Genomic DNA, 18,850 nt, shown 5'->3' on the forward strand with positions numbered 1-18,850 from the left:
GCCTGAAGTTCAGAAAAGCTGGTTGCGCTGCGGGGTTCTCGGGCGCTGTGAGCACACTGCCATGTGCACTGTCTCCTACACCGTTAAACTCCTACCCCCGCCTGTGTCTGCTGGCAGCTCCCCGTCAACCTCTCAACCCTCAGCTTTGCAATGAGGCAAACGTATCTACCCTCTTGGGAAAAGAATCTGCTCTTCAAAAGATTATACAATACAAAAAGGATGACGAGGGTAGTGTGATACTTACAAGATTTTCCATGTCTGTGCGAGCCAACATGTATGTTCTAACGTTACTATTCTGATGCAGCAATGTGTACAAGAGGAGAGTTGCTTGGTCGGACGTCTGCTGTTCACACAGGGCTGTGTACAAACTGTTGAAGTTAATCTGGAAAGCGTGTGGAATTGACGAGGGGAAAGGACTGCTATCTGGAATACAGAAAACACAAAATTATTGGAATATTACGCTGGTATTTTCTGGACCATGCCTTATATAAGTAATAAAAGCACTGTTAATGTACACAATTTGATTCCCATTAATCTTGTATGTTGCCACATTTCAGGTTCAAAATTTCTATTTCTATTTTAAATTGTATTTCAAGAGCTAATTAAAGCATGGTGACTATGGTTGGTAACATCACTGCGTAATTGAAATTTGCTAAGAGAATAGGACTGAAATGTTCTCACCAGGGTGGGGAAAAACTGGGACAGTTTATTTCTTTGTACTATCCAAGCCACAGCCTTCGAATGATTATAAATATATGTGCAAATACCACTTAACAGAGTGACAGTTTATATTTTAACAAGACAAATATAAAAAAAAAACAACTAAGTCACATACTTTGACTTCATTTACTATTTTTGCATTAATATAGCTAAATTAAACTGGCTATAAGAACATAAGCTTAAATAAACAGAGCTACGGGCCCAGCCCAAAGGCCCTTTAATAAATACAATTTAACCATGACATCTGAAATGTTCTGTTACCAAAATTAAATGACCACCAGTCCTAAATAAAGAATACCAAGACAAAGAATATAAAAGTTTCTATATAAAACAGAAAATCCTCTTGTAAGGGCTAAAAAGAAAAAAGGACTTCAAGCTAATCTTTTTCCAATGAATAACTACGGCTCAAGTACTCACCAATGTCACTAATCCATTTATGAAAAAAACAGCTAGGATAGCAACATATAATTTAATTACTTTTATTTTTTAATTGTTTTTTTAAAAATTTATTTATTAAGCAAATAGTACGCCCAACATGGGGCTTGAACACAGGACCCGAGATCAAGAGCTGTGGGCTCCACCAGCCAGGTTCCCCTAGCCAGTTTTAAAGTACTATCAGCATGTTCAGCAGTAGCTTCTATAGTAGAATATACTGAACCTCAGACAACTATCAGAACATGTACGTGATTTTGTAAATACTTTTTTCCAAGTTTATTTATTTATTTTGAGAGAGAGAGAGAGAGAGAGAGCGTGCGCGTGCACACACGTAAGCGGATGAGGGGCAGACAGAGGAGAGCAAATCCCAAGCAGGCTCCACACTCTCACCACAAAGCCCTACGTGGGACTCGAAACCCATGAACCGTGAGATCATGACCTGGGCCGAAACCAAGAGTTGGACGCTTAACTGACTGAGCCACCCAGGCGCCCCTGTAGATCTTTTTTTAGAGTCACTAGCATGATGAAAGCCATAAATCCCAGCCCATGTGGGAAAATTCCTGATTCCGCAAACTGACAGAGCAGGGCCCCCTTCCTACATGCGCTGGACTCTTGCTTAAACACCGAAGCCAGCAAAGTTAGCAAGTCAAAAAGGAGGTAGAGACGGGTCAACTGACGTAGAGAAAAGTATGATCCTATCAGATAAGAACACTGGAACATGACAGCACAACAAGGTGATTATTTTAATAATATCTTGGAAAGAACCAAGATTTTTTTTAAAGACACAAAAAATAAATAAAAGTAAAAAATTTTAAATTCCTGCATTAGAATCTCCACAAGCTTCACTCTTACGGAAAAGAGGTGTACCAACACAACTTTGATAGCACAGTCCCGTACCTCTTGGAGCCTCCTTTCTAACCTGTACGTTGTGAGACTAAAAAGTGTCTGTAACTTTACTACAAAGTGCCCTCACTTTTCCTCCCACATTTAGCATATAGGTTAGTTTTCCAATCCTAACACTGTATTTTGGTCAGCTACAAAAATCACTGTTTTGTGTGACTTGTTTTTGCAAAGGATGGCAAAAGGAAGCGTTGCATATAATCTATGAGTATGCAAATGACTACAGCATCTACAGAACACTCAATGGAGGAAGATTCTAGACACACTATGCCTCTCTACAACGAAGCAAAGTAACCTGTTTGCCAGGCTGATTTACGCCTGACTGCAAATGGAATATGTGTGATGTGTGTGTATCCATAACATCTATGTATTACTAGCTAATAAGTGCTATGACCTAGCTATTATTTACAGATTTACATGTATTATCCCTTATTTAATGCATACAAGAAGGATCATGTCATTATTCTGACCAACTTCACAAAGGATGAAATAGAGGCCTGGGGAGATGAACTTTTCCTAGAGCAGCCCCAAGTAAAACACAGATCACCCTCTGTTGTCACTACTGCATTATCCTGCTTCTTATAATTACAGCGATAATAGAATGACTCCGTACTATGATAAATACTTAATTTTTATAAAAACCCTGTGAGGTAGAAATTATAACCCCTGCTTTACAGATTAAAGACACCGGTATTTAAAGAATAAAAACTGGGGGCACTTGGGTGGCTCAGTCGGTTAAGCTTCTGACTCTTGATTTCAGCTCAGGTCATGATCTTGTGGTTCATGGGTATGAGCCCCATGTCGGGCTCTACTCTGGTGGCATGGAGCCTGCTTGGGATTCTCTATTTCCCTCTCTCTCTGCCCCTCCCTCTTTCTCTCTCTCAGAACAAATAAATAAACTTAAATCATTAAAAAAGAGGGGAGTCTGGGTGGCTCAGTCAGCTGAGCATCCAACTTCGGCTCAGGTCATGAACTCACAGTTTGTGGGTTGGAGCCCCGCATCGGGCTCTGTGCTGACCGCTTGCTTGGAGCCTGGAGCCTGCTTCAGATTCTGTGTCTCCTTCTCTCTCTGCCTGCCCCCTCCCCCGCACACACTCACGCTTTGTCTCACTCTGTTTCTCAAAAATAAATAAATGTTAAAAAAAATTTAAAAGAAAAAAAAAAAGAAAAAGAATAAAAACTGGGATATGAACCCAAGGCAGTTTAACCCTAAAGTCAATGCTCAGAATCCCCGCACCAAACTGTCCACCAGAAAAGATGGCGACCCCAGAAAGTTCGACCTTCAATAGCAACATCTGGCCTCAGCATCAAAAGTGACAATATATACTATAAACCGAGTATCTGGCTATGTTGCAAAAACTGAGCTAATCATTTTAAAACCTTACTTTGCTTGGTGCTTATACAAATATTAGGGGACATTATTCCCATTTTAAAGACAAAGCCAGGGAGGCTTGAGGTTAAGCAAACTGTGAGAAGCTTCACAGCTCTGAAGCGACACAGTGTGGCATAAACTCTGTCTGCTTGACTCCCAAAACTTGCTTTTGTTTTCTTTTCAAATTTTTATTTAATTATTTTTTTACTTTACTTTATTTATTTAAGCAATAGTGGCTTCAGGAGTAGAATTCTGTGATTCATCATTTACATATGCCCTCCTTAATGCCTGGGACCCATCTGGCCCATCCCCCCACCGACCTTCCTCCATCAACCCTCAGTTTGTTCTCTATCTTTAAGAATCTCTTACGATTTGTTTCCCTCTCTTTTTTCTCCCCCTGCCCCCCCAACCAATGTTCATCTGCTTTGCAAAACTTGTTTTCTTAACCAGTAAGCCACAATGTAATAGTAATGGGAACAGAAAAGTACTATCAGATGCATGAGTTTTCACATTTTATCTATCAAATTGCTAGGGGTTACCTATCATTATTTCCCCCTACAAACAGTAATACCAGAGTTGGCAAAGGTACACCCAACTGGCACACTCATATACTGTCTATTAAGAAACGCGTATTAGAGGAGCCTGGATGGCTCAGTTGGTTAAGCCTCTGATTCTTGATTTCGGCTCAGGTCATGATCTCACAGGTTCATGAGATCAAGCCCCGTGTCAGGCTTCGTGCTGTCAGCACGGAGCCTGCTTGGGATTCTCTCTCTCCACTCTCTTTCTCTCTCTCAAAATACATAAATAAACTTAAGAGAAAAAGAAGAAACGTGTATTAGAACTCTGGAAAGGAACATGGCAAAGCATGTCAGAAGCTTTAAAAATGTTCCCATCCAGTAATTTCACTTCTTACCCATGTTGATTATACTCGTGTCCAATACACCTTGAAAATCTAGCTACTGTATTAACCTGGCTTACAGAGTGTAATCTTTTGATTGGAGATTACTCTTTCAACACGGAACTATCTACCCATGCTCTACAGGGCAAGTTACAGACCACAGGCAAGCTCACCACCTATTTTGGAAATAAAGTTTTAATAGAAACCAGCGATGCTCACTTCCTTATTATCTATGCCTGCTTTTTGTGCTACCACAGCAGAGTTAAGAGATGGTAACAGAGTTAAGACCCCTACAAAGGGGTCTGCATCTTTCCAGAAGCAGTTTATTAAGCTCTAATTTTTAGTTTTATAAAACTCTAACTGGAATACAGACTTTAAATGAAAACCTTCGAACAATCTATGACTCAGAGTTTTCCAGGTTAATTCCTATCCCTAACAGGTGGGACAGGAGGATCTAAATGAAGCATATTGCTGGCTTGGTTATTTCTGGACCAAAAAAAAAAAAAAAAAAATAGCTTTAAGTGGCTCTAAAGAACTACAGCTTTTATCTAAGATTTATTTGACCTTCCTAAGAATACAGATAGAAAAATCTAACTCTTTCTCATCTTTAACCAATATGAAAATATACAAATATTCATCTCCACAACTATAAAACGATAACATGGGTAAGCAAAACCCTCATTTGTCATTAGAAAGAATACTCAGGGAACAAAGTACCACAAACCTTGCGTATTCTTAAAGGACATAATGGCCTGTCTGTAGGGGTTTGGCGTATCTGCAGCGTCGGTCAGGTTGGCCAGCACCAGCAGAAGCAGGAGACTCTGGTTGGCCAGAGGAGAAGAAAGTTCTGGAGTGGCAGCTGCTTTGCTGCCCACGCCGCCCAGTGTGAAGACTGTCCAGAGGCCAGCTTGAGAAAAAAAAACACATAGTTAAGAGGTGCTGGGACTAGTGAGATGGAAATACGTACTTCTGTGTGATATTGTACACTTTTTCATATTTCAAACTTTGAAGAAACACTCTTTTCAGTTATTAAAGTAAAACAAGTCTGGTACGTGAAAAGTCTCCTATTGCCCAACGATATAAAATTCTTTAAGACCATCATTCCCCACTCCTATAACCTACTTTTTACTTCCCAGAGATAACCACCGCTGGACTTCTTAGGTCTTTCGAGATTTTCTTTACATATCAAAACATCTACAAAATTGTAAGAAAACTTCAGGTGCAACTTTATACCAACAGATTTGAAAACCTAAGCAAGGGGCGCCTGGGTGGCGCAGTCGGTTAAGCGTCCGACTTCAGCCAGGTCACGATCTCTTGGTCAGGGAGTTCGAGCCCCGTGTCGGGCTCTGGGCTGACGGCTCAGAGCCTGGAGCCTGTTTCCGATTCTGTGTCTCCCTCTCTCTCTGCCCCTCCCCCATTCATGCTCTGTCTCTCTCTGTCCCAAAAATAAATAAACGTTGAAAAAAAAAAAAAATTAAAAAGAAAACCTAAGCAAAATGCTAAAATATCTAGGAAGATACAAAATACCAAACTTGGCCAAAGACAAAAGCCTGAATGAACAAACAATCTTAGAAGAGCAGAAAACGGAGTCCAGGAGCTAGCCCTAAAAAACCAAATCCAGTCCAAAGCTCACAAATAAGTCCACCAAGCCCTCCCAGCACAGACAATTCCCGTGTTACATAAGCAGCTCCGAAGTACACAACAAGAGTCATATATACACAACTCATGTGACCAGACCAGAAAAGTCTCCCTGCTACAGAAACTGGACGATGACAGCGTTTAAAATAAGAGGGAGAAATGAAAAAAGAGGTTTACAGACAGACTCAATCAAACAAAAGCAGACGAAATCTTACACAAAAATTCGTTAAAAGAACAAATGCAGCATGATCATGAGAGTTTTGTCTCTGAAATGCAAGAATTGTTCATCATTTTAGAAGTCTGTTAATTTGTAGGCAGGCACACTTCAGAGATACTGCAGGTTTGGTTCCGACTAGTATTGTGGTGAAGTGAATCAAATGAAGTTTTTGGTTTCCCACTGCATAGAAGAGTTATGTTTACAGGGGCGCCTGGGTGACTCAGTCAGTTAAGCGTCCGACTTCGGCTCAGGTCATGATCTCACGGTCCGTGAGTTCGAGCCCCGCGTCGGGCTCTGTGCTGACAGCTCAGAGCCTGGAGCCTGTTTCGGATTCTGTGTCTCCCTCTCTCTCTGCCCCTCCCCTGTTCATGCTCTGTCTCTCTCTGTCTCAAAAATAAATAAACGTTAAAAAAAAATTTAAAAAAAAGAGTTATGTTTACCCTATACTGTAGTGGATGAAGTGTGCAATACCATTATGTCTAAGAAAACCAACATACATACCTTAATTAAAAAATACTTTATTACTAAAAAATGCTAACCATCATCTGAGCTTTCTGCTAGCTGTAATCACTGATCGCATTATCACCATGACAAATATATTAATGAAAAAGTTTGAAGACTTGTGAGAATTATCAAAATGTGACACAGAGACACAAAGTGAGCAAATGTGGCTGCAAAAATGGTGCGGACAGACTTGCTCAAGGCAAGATTGCCACAAACCCTAAAACAAACAAACAAACAATAAAAACTGCTATATCTGCAAAGCACAGTAAAACACAGCACAATAAAATGAAGTATGCTTGTTACTCACTGTAAAAAGACGGAGGAAAAGATAATCTCGCCAATTTTTAAAATTAAATTTAAAACCTATTAAGAATTCTTACAAATTGGGGCGCCTGGGTGGCTCAGTCAGTTCCGCATCCAACTTGGGCTCAGGTCATGATCTCACAGTTAGCGAGTTCGAGCCCCGCATTGGGCTCTGTGCTGGCAGCTCAGAGCCTGGAGCCTGCTTCAGATTCTCTCTCTCTCTCTCTCTCTCTCTCTCTCTCTCTCTCTCTCTGCCCCCCTCCCCCACTCACGCTGTCTCTGTCTCTCAAAAATGAATAAAAGTTAAAAAAAAATTTTTTTTAATTTGAAGAATTCTTACAAGCTAGAAAAGAAAAGTAACCTCTTTGGATTCTAAAGTCCATCTAATCAGAAATCCACGGTGGTCAAACATTAGAAGAACACCCCTATGGATATCACCAACATCACCAATGAACTACAGGTGCTCCAAGCAAAAGTGTTAAGGCAAGGCGGGGGGCGGGGGGGCGGGGCGAAATAAGTCAGTCAGAAAAAGACCTATCATATGATTTTACTCATATGTGGAATTTGAGAAACTTAACAGATGATCGTGGGGGAAGGGAGGGAAAAATAAGAAAGAAACAGAAAGGGAGGCAAACCATGACAGACTCGTAAACACACACACAAAATTATTTGCAAGCAACCTGACTGTGCACTGTCCAATGGAGTAGCCACCAACCACTGTGGGTACCGGGCACTTGAAATGTGGTTCGTCCCAAACGCACCATGCTGTAAGTATAAAATACTCAATTCTGAAGACTTAATACAAAAGTAAAAAATTTTTTGCCAATTTTTAAATACTGATTACATGTTGACATTATAATATTTTTGACATATTATATTAAAGTGTATTGTTAAGATAAGCTTCACCTGTTTGTTTTTACTTTTTCAATATGACTACCAGAAATTTTTAAACCACATGTGTGGTTTGCATCTATGGCTCACGTTTGTATCAGACACAGCTGCTCTAGAACATCAAGAGAATCAACTGACACACTATCAGAATGAACAGATTTTGGTACAGTCTAGAACTAAAAGAGTGACATATAAAAAATCAAAAACCTGCCTATACGTGAGCAACAAACAATTACAAAGTCCAATCACCACAGCAACAAACAATCTTCAAGAATCAATAAAATCTTTAAACATCAACACAAAAGAGGGGCACCTGGGTGGCTCAGTTGATGAAGTGTCCAACTCTAACTCCAGTCATGATCTCCCGGTTCAAAAGTTAGAGCCCCGCATCAGTCTCTGCACTGATGGCTCAGAGCCTGGAGCCTGCTTCAGATTCTGTGTCTCCCTCTCTCTCTCTCTGCCCCTCCCCTGCTCGTGCTCTCTCAAAAATAAATAAACATTTAAAAATTTTTTTTAAAAAGAATCAACAGAAATGTGTAATACCTTCGGGCAGATAACCACAGACCTTGAGACTTAAGGCTGTATAAGATCTAAATTAATACAGAGGTACAGTAGATTTCTAGATTAAAAGGCAATACTGCAAAACTACCCGTAAATTAATCTAAACTTCAGGATAATCACTACCAAAATACCAAGAGGAATTTGTGTAATATTTTGTAATACAGTGCAAAAGAAATATTGCTGAGGAGGAATGTTCCTGGTTAAACAGCAAAATTTTTATAAAGCTAAGGTCATTTAAAAGTGTGATACTGGCAGTAGACAAATTAGCTGGATGGACCAGAAATGAGTTCAAGTTCAGCAACAGAACCACATATATTTGAGAATGAACCTTATGATACAGGTAGTATTCCAAATGAGTAAAGACAAAACTCTAGAAATGTCTTCGGGACAACAGAATTTAATCATTCTCCCAGTATTTAATTATAAAAGTACCTGTATGAACCTTGAGTTCAGAAAGCCTTTCTGTCATGCAAGAAACAAAATTCAAAAAGATACAAAGAACAGTAGCGCCTGGGTGGCTCAGTAGGTTAAGCATCCAACTCTTGATTTTGGCTCAGGTCATGATCTTACAGTATGTGAGGTAGAGCCCCGTGTCAGGCTCTGCACTTACAAACATGCTGATTCGAAGGGGCACGTGCACCCCAATATTTATAGCAGCGCTATTAACAATAGCCAAATCACAGAACGAGCCCAAATGTCCATCAACTGATGAATGGATTAAGAAGATGTAGTATATGTGTGTGTGTACATGTATGTACACACACACACACACACACACACACACACACACAATGGAATACTACTTGGTGATGAAAAAGAATGAAATCTCGCTATTTGAAACAACATGGATGGAACTGGAGGGAATTATATTAAGCGAAATAAGTCAGTCAGAAAAAGACCTATCATATGATTTTACTCATATGTGGAATTTGAGAAACTTAACAGATGATCGTGGGGGAAGGGAAGGAAAATTAAGATAAAAACAGAAAGGGAGGCAAACCATAAGAGACTCTTAAACACAAACAACTGAGGGTTGATGAGGGTGGGGAGTGGGGTAAACGGGTGATGGGCATTGAGGAGGGCACTTGTTGGGATGAGCGCTGGGTGTTACATGTAAGTGACGAATCACTGGGTTTTACTCCTGAAGCCAAAATTACACTGCATGTTAAATAACTTGAGAAATAAATAAATGTGCTGATGGCTCAGAGCCTGGAGCCTGCTTCAGATTTTGTGTCTCCTTCTCGCTCTGTTCCTCCCCTGCTCGTGCTCTCTCTCTCTCAAAAATAAAGATTAAAAAAAATTTTTTTTTAAAGCAAACAAAACAGACCGCCAGAGACCTCACAGGCACATTCTATATGTAGAATATAGAAAAACCTTATCAATACATCATTAAGTGGAAGTGCAAATCACAAAACAGTATATACATACACAACATGCCCCACTTGTGTTTAAAAAATTATAAATGTACATCTTTCTGCATGTAAAAGCACCTCCAGGTGCCTGGCAGGGTGCCCTCTTGACAGAAATTCTCTCTGATCATAGAGGAGAGTAGGAGTGAAGGTGGCCTGAAGGAGTTTCTTATTTCGTTCAGTTTATTCCCGACTCTTGTACGACATGGACATATCAATATTCAAGCATAACTTCCAATTAAAAACATTATGAAAGAAGTGAAGGAAGGGAGAAAATTCCTGGTCACCAACCCCACAAGATATGAGGCAATATGCACCTGGGCTAGGGGATACAGCCCGATGATCTTTATTTTTAAAAAGCACCTCCTGACAGTTTTGGAGGGATAAACACCAACACGTTAACACTGATCAGATCTAGGATGGTGGCAATGGTCGTGATATTTTAGTCTTTGTACTCATCTAGGTTTTTATTTTGATTACCTGTTATAACGAGCAGATGACATTTTTAACGAACACCTCTGTTAAAGAAATTAAATGCTCTGGTAAAGAAATGTTAAATGGATGGCAAATAAACAAAACTGGGAAATGTCATTTTCCCAGAACTAACACAGGTAGATACTTTTCACTTCCTTTTTATAAACCGTCAACAGTTCAGTGTGACCATCTGTTCACTTCTAATATTTTACATTTTTGAGTAAACACACGATATAAAACTACCACATGGATCCCTATCAGTATATCACTTCTTACATAATTGTGGTCCTGCAAATCTCAAACATTTTCTATGATTCACTGGAATGACTTTTCTATTCCAGTGGGGGTATTCCTGCCCACGTTTTGGAGGTCCCCAAAGGAACATGCAGGGACGCTCAGCATGCACAGAACGCCCAGTACGAACCCCCAGTGTAGGCACAAGCAAACTTGAGGCCCAGGAAGAGAAATTACCCAAAGGATGTTTTTTTTAACGTAGGAAAGATCTTAAGATGATTGACAAAGACCGTAAAATTTCTGTCTAGCACTGTGCTCCCTGCTTTGCATTAGGAAAACTTAGATATTTGAATAAAAAATATCAACTAATAATTCATCATTACACATCACAAACTTACACTGATTCAAAGCAATGTTCATGTGAACAGTTGCGGAATGTGAAACATTTCATAAGAGATTCAGAATCGTTTAAGAAAGCGCAACCAGCAGTCAAACATTATTTGCTTTGGGACTGACTTGTTGTTTATCTTAACATTATAAAAAGCTTCCAGTCACTTCCTTCCACTCAGAGTATGCCTCGGGACAGTGTACCCCTGCCTCCACCGCTGTGTGTTCCAGGATCTCAGGCAAAGAAAAACCCAATCAGGAAGTTCAATCTGCAAGAAAAATAATCACCGAGCGCTCTCCCAGGTAAAAGATAAGTGGGGTTTTTTGTTTTGTTTTGTTTTTCTGTTTGTTTGTTTTGCAGATTCTCTTCACAGCTGCGCATCTTTGCGACTAGAAGAAGTAAGAGCTGACCGCCCCTGGAACAAATTTCACAAACGTCTCACGGCACAACTCCACTCTTATTTTTTTGCCCCTTTCGGGTTTTCCCAAAGGGGGCTGAGAAGCTGCGTGCAACGTCAGACACACTAAGTTTTTATTAAGAAGCTAGTGCAGCCCCGCCTGCCCTCACCACACACATCCCTCCTCCCTGCCCTGGCAAATATCACTGCAGGGCGGCCTTTCCTTATAGGGAGAAGGGAGGCTGCCTGCCACTGCCTACATTGTAGTTTAAACTGGCCCATGATGTTGGACCAGAATTCTTCCAAAAGTTCATTTCTTTTTGCTGATCCAAGTCTCTGATCTGTGACCCAAGAATCTTAGTGGAATTGCATTCTCCTGTTGGCAAACAAAATCTCTCTCCACCAGAAAAATAAGGGAAAGTTACAGTATGTTTCCTTCTGTTCTAAAAAAGCAAATTAAGGATGGTCTCCCAAGTTTTTTAATTGTATCCCTCACTCAGGTCTTCCAAATAAACTCTTAAAATAAGATGTATCTAACTAAAACTAGTAAGCACGGAAATAAACTAAAAGAACAAATCTGGTGTTGATGATTCAATCTTTTAAAAGTATGGACTCAAGATTATTTATCTGTTAACAATAAAAATGTGAGGGAGGGGACAGGTCTAATTACCAATATAACTGGTATGACAAAATTGTTGACTTTTTAAAGCTGAACTGAGTGTAAAAAATTAGATGTATGCCTCAGGTGTTATCGATGCTAAGAGAGCATCACTGTGTCCTGCTCGGTGTGAGCCATTCTCTCCCACTGGGCACACAAACTAAAGTGGTTTCCCATAAGCCCTTCCACACTGAGCCCTTGGTTTTGCCAAAGTGTTAACAGAGAGGCAAAAGTTGAAAATGCGTTAAAATTCTGGCAAAGGGAGCAAAATGACTAGAATGGAAGAGATGCTACTATTCACAAAACACCTGTTCACTTGCGATCATTACTTGATCAGGAAGCCATGTTTTAAGCATTTTATATTCAAAAAAAAAAAAACCCACTAGTTTCTTTCTTAAACACAGGCATTTGGTGTGCCTTAAAAAAATGGCTGAGTAGGGGTGCCTGGGTGGCTCAGTCGGTTGAGCATCCAGCTCTCGATTTTGGTTCAGGTCATGATCTCACAGTTCGTGGGATTGAGCCCCTCTGCGCTCCATGCTGACACAGTGGAGCCTGCTTGGAATTCTCTCTCCTTCTCTCTCTGTTCCTCCCCTGCTCGTGCTCTCTCTCTCAAAAATAAACAAACATGAAAAAAAAATTTTTTTTAACTGGCTGAATATGTTGGGTCATTATCACATTATAATTTTTTTAATTTAAAATAATGGCAAATAGGCTCCAGACTAGCACTTTCGGCAGAATGTCTGATTTTCATGAACGGATTATGGATGTAAAGTGGTGGACGTCTGCCTCACAGAACTATAGTGGAGGGCCAGTTGTTGGGGGTCCAACTACAAAGTCTCGACCTTGATGGAAATGCTCAATATCTTAATGACGGTGGTTTTTGCATAACTGCACATAATTGCTAAAATGAAACTAGACACAGCAGAAGCAACTTTTACTGTATATAAATTATATCTCAATAAACTTGACTCCACCTTACCCTCTCCAAAAACATGTTGGCACGGATGTGGAGCAAGTAGAACTCTCATTTACTGCAGTGAGACTGTAAACTGGGGCAAATCAATAATTTGGAAAACAGTTTACTTGTAACCAATATAAGTGAATGAGGCACAACTAGAACCCAGCGATTCCACTAATTATTTTACGAGTGGACCAACAAAATGTTTACATGTGTGCACAGACAGGTACACAAATGTACATAGCATTGTCTTAATAGCCAAAGGTTGGAAATATCAAATACATATTACAGTAGAATGGGTAAATGTGAGATCGTCTTAAAACGGAATACTACGTAATAAAAATGAACAAACTATACGTCATGCAAAACCACAGATCAATTTTACAAGTAAGCAAAAGAAGGAAGACACAAAAGAATACACAGCATACGATCCCATTTATATAAATTTCAAAGCCAGACGAAACTACAGCACTAGATGTTGGGATAGTGGTTTCCTTTGCAGTTGGGAGGGGAGAGAGGTCAGGTGAGTGTGTGAGAGGAGTTTTGGGGTGCTAGAATTACTTGATCTGACTGACCAGCAGTTACATACATGTCCATTCACTCTATCATAATGAATTGAACTACACTTCATCGGTGTATTTTTCTGTATGTTACCACTAAGAATAAAAATGTTAACTACTACAAAAACAAAACAAAACAAAACAAAGTATGCATCCTTTTTTGTAAGATGATGATGGTAAGCATATCCCACAGTGCTCAAAGTGGTTGTCTTTGTTTACTGGAACTAAAAGTGATTTGTTTTCCTCATTAGAATGCTTTGATTTCTAAACTGAGCATGTAGTGAAAGAAATCCTAAAATCCGCAAAAAGTTCATGGGGTATCCTTAGAACAATACTTCTTAAAAGAAATATATTCAAATATTGGATTAATGAGGAAAAAATCATACTTGATGTTCTATCTTTATTAAAGGGCATAGTCGTCAAGTGACTATCTCTGTAACCAAATTTATGTTAAGAAAACATGATCCCTAGCAATTATTTTTTCATTTTAAAATGAACATAAAAGAGCAACGTACACAATCTTGAACTACATCCAGTCATACTATAATACTAGGTGATTGGGGGGGGGGGTCACTAATAGTTTCGCTTTATTACATGTGTTTACATTTAAAGCCCTCTTAGAATATCTGGTGACTGCTAGTTCCTAAAACAATTTTGAGTCAAATTCAGTTTTCCTAAGACAAAACAACATGATATTACTACCCCATCCTGTATCCCAGAAGGAATACTTTGACCATCACAAAAAGAAAGAGAGAGAGAGAGAGAGAGAGAGAGAGAGAGAGAGAGAGAATATCCCAAGCAGGCTCTGTACTGTCAGCGCAAAACCCAATGCAGGGCTCGATCCCATCAGCCACGAGATCATGACCTGAGCCGAAATCAAAAGTCAGACACTTAACTGACTGAGCCACCCAAGCGCCTCAAATTTACTTTTTAGGTAAAAATATTCATATGAAATTCTTTACCTTCTCCAAATAAAAATCAAGGTTAAAGTCTGAATTATGCATGAGATTTTGTCAGAAACTACCTAGATTAACTGTAGGATCAATCCTCAAAAAACACAGGAAATAAACAGTATCAGTAACCAAAGAGAATCCATTTGGAATCTACCAATAAGTTTCTACCCAGTAAAATCTTAGACTGATTACTCACATTAGCATTCAGCTTCCACTTGTGAAGGAGTAAATATAAATCAAATAAGTGCAGATGTAATAAACAATATAGATTTATTCCTACCTTCGGTAGCCACCATTTTTTCCATGTAGGTCTCCAAGTGTTACTTTTCTGGGAATTATAAACTGAGAATCTGTTACTACTCCCTGGTTGAAAATGACATTGATGGAAAGACGGAAGGAGTTTCTTCTCAAAACTCTGATCATTTCAATTTTAAAATGAATTTTTAGGGGCGCCTGGGTGGCTCAGTCGGTTAAATGCCTGACTTCGGCTCAGGTCATGATCTCATGGTTCAGGAGTTTGAGGCCTGCATCAGGCTCTGTGCTGACAGCTCAGAGCCTGGAGCCTGCTTCACATTCTGTGTCTCCCCCTCTCTCTGCCCATCTCCCACTCACACTCTCTCTCTCTCTCCCTCTTTCTCATATAAAAACATTTAAAAAATTTAAAAACTAAAATGAATTTTTAAATGCCTTAAAGACATCTACCATCAAAGAATAGGATGGGAACTTGGAAGGCACTAGGAAACTAGAATCTTTAAAATGAGGACATCCATCCATAAATATTTGGAATATTAAATTCATTTAATTCACGAATCCAATAGGTTCCCAAGATGTAAATGCTCAGCAAGGGGCATCTGGGTGGCTCAGTCGGTTAAGCATTCAACTTCGGCTCAGGTCACGATCTTGCAGTTCGTGGGTTTGAGCCCCATGTCGGGCTCTGTGCTGACAGCTTGGAGCCTGGAGCCTGCTTCGGATTCTGTGTCTCCCTCCCTCTCTGCCCCTCCCCCATCCGCGCTCTGTCTCTCTCTGCCTTTCAAAAATGAATAAATGTTAAAAAAAATAAATTAAAAAGTGAAATGGCTATAAATATCTACGGTTCCTTGAGATATTATATAATGACACTGTGAAACCATCGTGATTAGCAAGACATTGAAACACTCATCAGGATGATTATTAATATTTTCTGTAATATCAAAAAGATTTTCTTCTTATTAATAAACACAATTTTAAATATGTTAAAAAAATTTTTAATTGTATTCTTTGGAAGATGTCGATTTATAGATGTCTTATAATGTACGTGACACATTAGTTTAACAATGCACTATATAATTTATGAATCAATTCACTTAAATTAGGGGGCTGCTATAAAAGGTTGTATCAATGGGGTGGATGATCAATAATGTTTGAAGACTACCATACTCCAGAAAGTGTTGAAGGCGGGGGATAACAGAAGACAGGGAATCTAAAGAGGAAGAAAAAAGCAGTTTTTGCCATTTAATGACGATCTCTACTAATTACCACATTAAAACCAAACCAAGCATTATTATCATTCACCCAATTTTACAGGCAGATTAAACTCAGAAAGCCTCAGTTCCTTAGCACCCAAGTTGCTCTCAGTCTAAAGCAAATACTCTCACCCACTGCCCGCACTGCCTCTCTGGCTCCCAAACAATAAAGGCGGCCCCTGGTCTTAGCCATGAATTACAAATTGAAATCCTAACATAGATCAGGTCTCCCGTACCTGGGATATAACAGGCCTAAATTCGATCGATTTGCTACCAGGAACAGCATTCTGTGCTTCACAAATGAGTCTGTACCCCAATTATCTCGCCCGACTTCTCTCTCACTTTTCAACCTCATCCAGAGAACCCTATATATTTTCATTTTTTGTTTTTGCACGGATTGGGGGTTTTTTTTTTTGTTCTTCAACCTTCTGCTTCTGTTCATCTTGGTAATGCATGTGTATTTTCTTGATTTCCCCCTAAGGAACCATCATCTCTCCTAGGCATTTTGCCCCTTTCTTATGGTGAATAAACATTTACCAAATTATCCTTTTTTTTTTTTAACGTTTATTTTTGAGAGAAAGAGAGAGAGGGAGAGAGCACAAGCAGGGGAGGGGCAGAGAGAGAGGGAGACACAGAATCCGAAGAGGCTCCAGGCTCCGAGCTGTCAGCCCAGAGCCTGACGCAGGGCTCGAACTCGAGAACAGCGAGATCATGACCTGAGTCGAAGTCGGACGCTCAGCTGACCGAGCCACCCAGGCGCCCCTTTCCAAATTCTCTCTCTAGCAAGTGTGCCCAGCTCCTTCAATGAATAAATTGATGGCACTACATTCAGGGTGCCCACAACCCTGAGAGAGGAGGCGGGCAGGAATGTCATTCTAACACCGTGTAGTGAGAGTGTTACACAGTCGCGTGGGAAGAAAGCGCTCACTCTGCCAGCGCGTTCCCAGGAGAGCCTCCCAAAGCTGCTTCCTGTGACCTGGGGCGTGCAGGTGAGTGACAGATCTGCATGCAGGTGGAGAGCAGGAAGGCATCTTCAGTGCACGGAACGCTATCACACAAAGCTGGTCAAGCACGGCCCTTCTGTGTTCCTAGCGCTTCAGTCGGCAATGTGGAGTGAGACAAGGCTGGAAAGAGAGGACAGGCTACGAGGGCGGGGGCCGCAGGACAGCGCTTCTCCAGGAATGCTCGACCCACTGCCCGATTCTGAAGGGCCCCAGGCGGGCCAAGAATTCAAGTCTTTTCTGATGTTCACACAAAAGAATGACAATTATCCCATATTCATTTTCAGGTGTACCTACGGTTAATACTGACCCATTACGAATGTACTAAATCAGTTATGGGATCCCGTAATTGGCTTTCATAAACTAGAAAAAAGGACCGCCAGAGCTTACAGGAAATCCCAAGTCTTCTTTCCAGTAGCTGCTATGCAATGCCTGTTTGTGCTACCAAGCTCCTTATGCCCGGACAAGCGATGTGCACCCAGGCACGCACGACAGGCGTTTGCCATTCCTGCGCTCCCCGTTTTGTTTTGAATTGGTCATGGCCTTAAGTGATGCACTTTAACCTTTCTGAGTTATAAATTTGTTACACTGGCTTCCAAATGACCAATTAAGATGGTTGCGGGCTCTCTGGTTAACCCTCCAGAACACAGTGACGCACAACTGGGAAGACCACCCCGCCACCAAGGCACACTTCCCCGCGCCGGGCCACAGCCACCCAGCGGGACGCAACGGAGGCTCACGGAGCTCTGAGTCCCTCAGATAAGACACCTCCTTCCGGGGCCGTGAGGCCAAAGCCTCACCAGGACAAACCGCCAAAAGCCACAACTGGAACTGATCACCCACCTTCCCCTAAAAGCTCGTCAGGACGAACTGCATTATGCCCTGCGTCCCTGTTTACCCAGAGCAGCAAAAAGGTCTGAAGCTCTATCACACCTGGGCTCCTCGCCATATGGTTCGGCACGTCACTTAAATAGCTCTCGCCATCCAGATCCTTCTACTAGCCCTCTGGAACCCAGGTCTTTTGGCGGGGGGGGGGGGGGAGCCTCTACGCTTTCAAGTTCAATCTCTCTGAATGCCTCAGATATCACAGAAACCTGGGTGTCCCCTGAGGACAGTTCTTTCTCAGAAGACGTTTCAAGCGATGACTCACTTTTTCTCTCTCCACAGCCCATGTACCACAGACTCATTACCGCCTCCCAACTACCTCTCTCCACACATTCCCGCGACCTTCAGACATCCCATCAGTCCTTCTTGCTATAGTCATCTACAGACAACATTGTCACTTCTGCTCATCTTCCAGTAATGTGAGCACTGACCCCGTCTCTCTCTCGACACTACTCCGGTCCTCATTTTAAAAATTTCAACCTACTCTCAGTCAAGCCACCCAACAGTAAGCCTCAGAGGCCCTGATCTGCTGATTCACTTCCTCTATCCTACCTCAATGAGCCACTCCCATGGCCGCACCCCGCCTACAGGTTCTAACTGCACCACCACTACAGTTCTGAATTCCTGCATTCCCCGCTCTGGTTACTATCGCCCAGCTTTCCAGGTCACCTCCTCCATGGAATACCAGACTCAAACCGTTTTGGACCTGATCGGGTCTCCATCACTTTTTCAACGTCCGTCACCACCCCCATGCCCTTGCTTCCCTCCTCCCCCAGCTAGGTACTTTATTGTACCTATGTTATAACTCACACATTAGAAAACTTCCGTGAAAGAATCTCACAGAAGATTAAGTACAGCAGGAAAATTAGTGAACTAAAACATAAATCGGAAATTAGCCGAATGCCAAGAAGTAGAATTCTCAGAGAGAGAGAGATTGGAAGAACAGAACAAGAAGGTCCAATATATGAGGGACAGGAATTTCCGAAGAGAAC

At 41.0% G+C, this 18,850-nt stretch overlaps 1 protein-coding gene across 3 annotated transcripts in view; it reads right to left on the reverse strand.

Annotated features, from left to right (window-relative positions):
* DYM (dymeclin) overlaps positions 1-18,850 on the reverse strand; it is a 356,068-nt gene that overhangs the window by 205,448 nt on the left and 131,770 nt on the right. For all 3 annotated transcript variants that reach the window (XM_047827558.1, XM_047827560.1, XM_047827559.1), the window contains exons 9-10: positions 5,050-5,232; positions 245-423 (exon numbers count right to left, since the gene is read on the reverse strand). In XM_047827558.1, the coding sequence (XP_047683514.1) occupies positions 245-423; positions 5,050-5,232 (362 nt within the window). The remainder of the gene's footprint in view (positions 1-244; positions 424-5,049; positions 5,233-18,850) is intronic.

This window comes from Prionailurus viverrinus, chromosome D3 (genome assembly GCF_022837055.1).
Source record: "Prionailurus viverrinus isolate Anna chromosome D3, UM_Priviv_1.0, whole genome shotgun sequence".
Taxonomy (NCBI): Eukaryota; Metazoa; Chordata; class Mammalia; order Carnivora; family Felidae; genus Prionailurus; species Prionailurus viverrinus.